At 38.1% G+C, this 7196-nt stretch overlaps 1 protein-coding gene across 1 annotated transcript in view; it reads left to right on the top strand.

Moving 5' to 3' along the window:
* The first annotated feature begins 5040 nt into the window (after positions 1–5040).
* Positions 5041–7196, top strand: part of AMACR (alpha-methylacyl-CoA racemase) — a 2549-nt gene continuing 393 nt past the window's right edge. The window contains 3 exon segments of the mRNA XM_023532161.1: positions 5041–5413; positions 5416–5598; positions 5601–5951. Of these exon segments, the coding sequence (XP_023387929.1) occupies positions 5041–5413; positions 5416–5598; positions 5601–5951 (907 nt within the window).

The raw sequence follows: 7196 nt of genomic DNA, 5'->3' as shown, positions 1-7196 counted from the left end.
CAATACACTCTAATTGATTGACTAGTTGACCAAATGACTGGAGCCTCTCCCAAGTACAGGCTAGATTTTAAAAACTAAAATGAGATTGGAACAGAACCTAAGAAATTTCATATAGAAATAAAAGAGAAAATGCGCAATGAATTTTCAAAGTGTGCAGATGGTACTAATCACATTTACATAGTCAAATATTGATCTGACACATTAATGAACTGGAAGGTCACCAGAGACTCATAGAATGGCCAGACAAGTAGTATTGAGTTTGCCTGTGGTGTACATGCAAGTCAATTCATACAGGGAAATGACTCTGTCTCATAAATAAAAAACACTAAAATAATTGTTACAACCTAAGAAGAGGTTTAGGAGTCGATCATAGAATGTTCCACCCATTGACCTGTTGGAATCAGAAAATTTAGCCAGATAGCAAACTTAATTGGGAAGCATGTGGAAAAACAGAAAGATTATTCCCATTTATGTAATTTTCCAAACACTTGAAATTCTACAATGAATAATTTGTACTCATTACCTTCCAAAAAGATCAGGATGGGCATATAAATACAGTTTTACAATTTGTTGTGACAGATTTTGGCAGAAAGGGCAATGATAAACCTGGTCCAGGAAGGTCTACAACAGAGACGATTTGGAAGGAGCATTTCTTGAGGGAGGGCAGCCAAGACAGAGAAGCAGAATCTCTGCTAGAATGAAACAAGACACCAGGTAGGAAAACTGTATATGAAGTCAACTAAGAAAGATAAAGTCAGAATGGAAGAGTAAGAAAACACAGCCAGGGCCAGAGGATGAGAGGAAACTGGAACAGTTTGGATCAAGGAGAATTCAGGTCTTAGGTCACGGACTGTGGTTCTCCTTTATGAAACAGATGTGGCAGCTGAAAGGATGGGTTCTATAGAGAAGGTCAGGGCCATTTTGGATTGTTAAGGAAAATGAGTACTTTCACTTTTCAATTCTAACAGTTGAGAGATGATAACCATGTCTTTCTACAAGTTGTAACTTACAGCCTTTGTTAGACACCAGGCCCTGGACTGGGTGAAACAGGGCTCTGTGCATGCATGGAGGTTGTTATGGTAACCAGAACTGTAAACTCCTAGTAGCGAAGGCCTGCCCTTACTCGAAGATAGACAGCAAACACACGTTGAAGTCATTGTAAATTATTTGGCTCTGCATTTATTTAGATTCCCCATACTCATGCTTCCTTCACAGGAGAGATATCAGAAACAACTGAAAATCATTTTTCTTTCAGAATGACCACATACTTTTGCCATCTCACATAGAGAAAGAAATATTTGCTCTTTTCTGCTCTAGTAAGCAGTTGTGCAGTTTTCCATCTGTCCGGGTTGTGGTGAATTGTATGTAAACTGAACTGATGAAAATAGCCAAACTGGCCTCTAAAACTCCCATGAAAAGTCTATTAGATGTCCTTAGTTAGAGGAACTGCTAGGTTTCAATGACTATTTTAGCACTCCCCCTCCCCCTACCCCGCCCCGTTTTATGTCTGCTAACCAAAATAATCATTAGATGATGTGACATCTCACATAAAGTCTTCTGTCTCATGAAATAACCTACAGATGTTATGGTTTTAAGTTATTTGGCAAAGGTCTCTGTCCTAATGATTGATTTCTTCTGCGTATTTCTCTTTGTAAGCATTTGTCCATTGTCAAACATTATAAGGAAATAGTCAAGCTCTTTATGAGATTTTTCCCATTTTTAAAAAAAATTGAGGTAACACTGATTAAATAATAGTATATAAGTTTCAGGTGTACAACATTGCAATTTCATATCTGTATACTCTTCTAACGTGCTCGAGATTTTCTCATTTTATTCCTGCCTCCCAACTGTATTTGGGTGTCAGAGAACTCTAGAATGTATCTTCAATTCTGGAATAGCAGCTATTTCAGAATTACGTTTTATGTGTCATTCTTAATAGAGTAGAAAGAATATTTGATGGTCTAATTTTTACGGAAATGAAACAACGTAATATTTTTTTTTGTAGGGAAGATGATTTCTCTCAAAATGTGTATCTGCTCCCCAGGTTATTAGAATTAGTGGACATGAGAATGTGGGGGGAATAAAATGACTATGTATGCTTTGTAATACGGGACAGCCAGTACAGAAGGAGAATCAGAATCCGTTTTCTGAATAAATCACATTAGGAAAGAGAAAGTTTCTTTCTAGAGAAAAAAAAATCCAGGCATAGCATCTCTGCATTGTGTGGGGACTTGAATGCTGTCCCAAGCCCAAATGTCCTGTGATCTCTGGGGAGCAGAAAGATACCTGCCAGGTATAATTCGGTTCACAAACTCTTGGGGTATAAAGAGTCGCCAAATCCACTTGGGTGTGGATGACAGATATAGGTGAGGTCACAGACACTCAAAATATTTAGATATTATTATTATTATTATCATCATCATCATTAAATCTGTGTGTTTATATTTTGTTACAAACAAAAAAGTTACAATCAAAAGAAAAAAACGAATAACAACAAAAAAAACCTCTTCGAAATATTTAGATATTTATAGGAATAATCACTTCTCAGGGAAAATCCTAGTGTTTAGATGAACCTTCCTAATCTTTGTCATTAGGAGTGATTGGTACCTTTCTACGTCTTTCATGACGCCAACTTTATAAACAAGAGATTAGTTTCCTCTATAGGTGACATTCAGTGTGTGTGGACACTGGGTGTATTTGTATCACAGGTTTGCACCAAGGCACAGGTTTGCACCAATGCACAGTCTGCTGACTTCATGAGATAGCAGCAGATAATTCCATTTTCTCACAGGTGCAAACTGCTCTGTGTGTTGAGAGCTATGCTGTCAAGTCTAATACCATTAAACATAAACTCTATGTTCTGAAAAAAAAAAAAACGCAACTTTTTCAATCGTTTCTCTTTTTCTGATTCCCGATTCCCAATTTCCTGCTTCTTGTTCTAAAAGAATGTGAGTCTATATGCCTCATTTGAATGCCAGGTAGATCTAGGAGAGGGAGATAAATAATTAGGATGTCAGACTTTTGTTTCAAATATTCTTATTAATTCATATGACCAACATTTTCTCACCTGACATTTGATATTCTTTTCATTGGAGATGCAATGTATATGATGATGAGGGGCACAGCCTTTGAGCCATACTGTACAATAGAAATATGAGAGCCATATGTATAATTAAATTTTTTAGTAGCTGCATTAAAAAATAAAAAGAAATAGATGGAATTAACTTTAATAATATACTTTATTTAAGTCAATATATCCAAAATGTTAGCATTTCAACATATAATCAATGTAAAAAAACTATTGAGATACTTGACATTTTATTAGTTTTTTTGTTTTATTCTGCCAATGCTTCAAAAAATATATAAGCAAGTAGTTATAACCATTTATATTTTCTCCTCTTCTTAGAGAAAAGGCGACATACTAACATATTGTTCTGTACCTATCTTTTTAACTTAATATAACTAACTTCATTCTTTTTTATAGCTGCATAGTACTCCATTTGTGTGGCTGTTCTATTTTAACCAGTTTCCTATTAATGGGTCTTATGCTGTTTTCAATCTTTTTCTTTTCCAGATAGTTTTACAATAAATAGCCTTTTACAAATGATGCTAATATTGCTGTCAGTATAGTGTAGCGATCCTTCAGAACTTGAAACTTCTGAGACTATGCCTATTACAAGAAGGATATGAAAGAAATTCAAAATATGGCCATGACTCTTAAGCATTTTATCAACTACAGGAATAAAACGATGACACATAGACTTGTATTTTGCAAGAACTATTTTCATTGTTTCTCACCGTTCAGAAACAGCTGAAATATAGTCTTAATCAATTGATGTAATTTCCAAAGTACTGAGAGGAATAGTTCTCGATTTGCCTCTGTGAAGTTGGTAAATCCTTGCCAGTCCTTCTGAGCTCAGTCTCTTCTTTGCCTTGAATGGTTTATACCTGCTACAGATGGACCACCATGATAATATTGCAAGGAGACTGTGTATGGGCCAAGACGAGTCATTCTAGTGGCCATACAGTGCTGTGGCAGAAAAAGATATTGTTCCCAGACAATACCAAACTGGCTTGCCAAAAGGCAGACTTTGCAACCGGTGAGGTAAGTATGTTGAGAGTCCAGGGAGATGTGGTTGGAATATTTGAGTCTTGAACCTTCCCGAGTCTGAGCAAGACCTTGACGTGGCCATCACTGCCATCCTAGCATATCTCCTGCGAGGAACTGGAGACCTAAGAAGTCATCTCACTTGAGCAGGCCTTCTGTCACTGCTTCCTTTCCAACTGGCCGTGTAGACTCTCACTTCTCAAGTTTACCACCAAACCTGAAATCTAGCGCTCTGGGGCTACTTCAGAAGCCTAACATATTGCTAGTACTTAGAGCCTTAATGGGAACGAAATTGTGAGCAGTATCCTTTTTCAGATCATAACTTTGCAGTTGGCAGAAATTAAATTGATTTGACAAATCCCAATGGCAGTAAGATTTTCTTTGCATATTCCTCCAAATCAAAGAACATTCGAGCATTTTCAAAAGTTTACAATCACAGGCTGCTGGCACTGGCAGGAGAAGAAATTTTGTACCTACTCTTATATTGCAATATCCATTACAAGACACAAACCTCCCTTCCAAGGGTCACACACTGCAGAGGGAGCCAGCGGTTGCTTTAGCCAATAAAAACACAGCTTCCCTTCTATCTAATTTATCTTTATTCCAAACTTTTGAAGAGTAAAGAATTGCTATGGTCCCAGAAAAAGGCCACTTATGTGATTATATTTTAATCCCGTAGAACAGTTTGAAATAAGGATCTCAAGGAGAAAAGTGTCTACCTGTATTTAGTAATCATACTTAAAGAGATGAGATATAAAAGCAGTGAAAGGTGGAAGACAGCCAACAAAGTTAATCTTAGAGGCATTTATTGACTCTTTGATGGGTGGGGCTTTTTCTTATTTTAGTACCTCCCCGGAAAGTCCTGAGCTTACATTTAAAAGCAAAGCTTCGGGCATGTTGTAGCTATTCTCAGCTCTGTGTGTAACGCTCACATGGCCTTGAGCATGGTGCGGGTACTGGAGATGGCTGGAAAATATCCTTATTCCATCTGTGGCATGATTCTAGCCGACTTTGGAACACAGGTAGATCGCATGGTTTCGGACCAAAAAGCCATGTTTGAGTTTGTGAATGGAGGCAAGTAGTCGCTGGCTCTAAATCTGAAAATTCCAGAAGGTGCCAAGGTCCTTGAGAAAATCTGTCTTTAGACTGGTGTGCTAATTTATCTTTTCCCCAAAGGGGTCTTGGAGAAAGGGAAAATTTTGCCAGACGACATATTACAGAAGAATTTGAGACTCATCTATGTTAAGGTTTCTACTGGAATGAACTTATCCAGTAAGTATTCCCAAAGCAAAGGGCACGATATTAACTTTTGGCTTTATCTGTGCGTTGTCAAAAATTTGGTCGGAAACACAAGAAATCATATGCGCCACCAAATTTCCTGGCTTCCTCAACCAGAGGAATTCTTGGGGCATTGGCAATTGTGATAGCTCTTTTTGAACGTGCCCATTCTGGGAAAGGAAGGTATGTTAGTTCTGTGCTGTGGTACCTGCAGATATAGACAATTTTACCAAAACAAAGCAAGACAATCTACATGACAGAGGTGCGCCTGGCTATGAAACCTATAAGACCTCTGAAGGGAAGTTCATGGCCATGGGGGCTGTCGAAACCTCCATCTCTGAGCAATTTCTGAAAAGATTCAGGCTCAGTCCTGTAGAACTTTCCAAGCAGCTGAGTTTGCCAGAATGGCCAAGGTTGAAAACATTCTTTGCAGACATATTCGTTAAGAAGAATCAAACAGAATGGAGTGAGATCTTTGCAGACCTGAATGCATGTGTGACCCCTCTTCTGACATTTGACAGTATTTCTCAACTCCTGAAGAATAAAGAATGTGGATCAACAGGAGGTGATAGTTTCCATGCCAGTTCCATTTCCCCCCTCAAACTTTAGCTTCTGTCTCTTCCACACAGAGTCCGGTCTTAGGAGAACACTCAGAAGAAATCTTTAGCAAATATGGATTTAGCGAAGAAAGCATAGCCCAATTGCATGCTTTGAGAGACATTAAAAGCAGTAAACCAACAGCTAATCTGTAAGATTTAACTGTAAAACGTACCTGTTTGGTTAAGTAATCTAGTGAGCTTAAGTTGATGTGTATGATTTGGGGAAATCACAAAGGCTTTCAATTGGGGAGAGTTCATTCCTGTGTTAAGATGAAGTCTCACACTTTCAGAAAATTTAAAGAATGCCAGCACATTTCAGTTGTTAGTCTTCTGTAATTTTCATACCAAGTAAAGGCTGTAGAGTGTACATGTATTGTCATTATTCTAATTGTAATTCAATCCAGTGCCACATGCGAAAAGTATTATGCCTGAACCAAACAAAAAATCCAAACAAAAACTGGAGGTATTCCCTACCCATCCTAATCTCTTTTAACATGGATCATAACTTTCTAATATTATTAACCCGTCTCCTCTATTAACAATATTTCTTACTATTTTTTCTCTTTCATTAAGCCAACTACAGAGTGCATGTGTGAGAGAGCGACAGAGACAGAGACAGAGAGAAAGAGAGAGAGAAAGGGAGAGACAGAGAGAGGGAAATATAGCTCAGTAGAGATAACCACAAAAATGCCCTTCCCCACACACATTTCCTACTTAACCCAAACTCGCCGGTTATCCATTACACAGCTCCCATTCTCAAGCGATAGCATTGATAAGAATCATGTGGGCAGTTCGTTGAAAACAGATCCCTGGGCTTCCACTCTAAACACTGGATTTAGTAAACTGTGGTGGAGAACAGGACTCTGTTTTTAAACAGATTACCCAAGCGATTTTTACACAAGTGATCTGATGACCACCCTTGGAGAAACATTGCTTTAAGACTAGTGTCCATCCATGCTGCTCGGTGTGAGCCACAGACCAGCAGTATCTGCAGCACGTGGAGCCAGTCAGAAATACAGACTCTCGGGGGCCCGCCTGAAACTTTCCGAATCAGAATCTGCCTTGTAACAAGATTCCCAGGTGATTTGCACTGATGAGATCATGCAGAAGTATGTTGACAGTATATTTATTTTAATTAGGGTTTTATCATTCTTTGAGACTTTATAATTAAATCTTAAAGTTCTTATTGAGAAATGTATACCATCCACAAT

This window comes from Pteropus vampyrus, unplaced genomic scaffold (genome assembly GCF_000151845.1).
Source record: "Pteropus vampyrus isolate Shadow unplaced genomic scaffold, Pvam_2.0 Scaffold78, whole genome shotgun sequence".
Classification (NCBI taxonomy): Eukaryota; Metazoa; Chordata; class Mammalia; order Chiroptera; family Pteropodidae; genus Pteropus; species Pteropus vampyrus.
The sequence above is the reverse complement of the archived record's forward strand: the minus strand, read 5'-3'. Positions and strand labels throughout refer to the sequence as shown.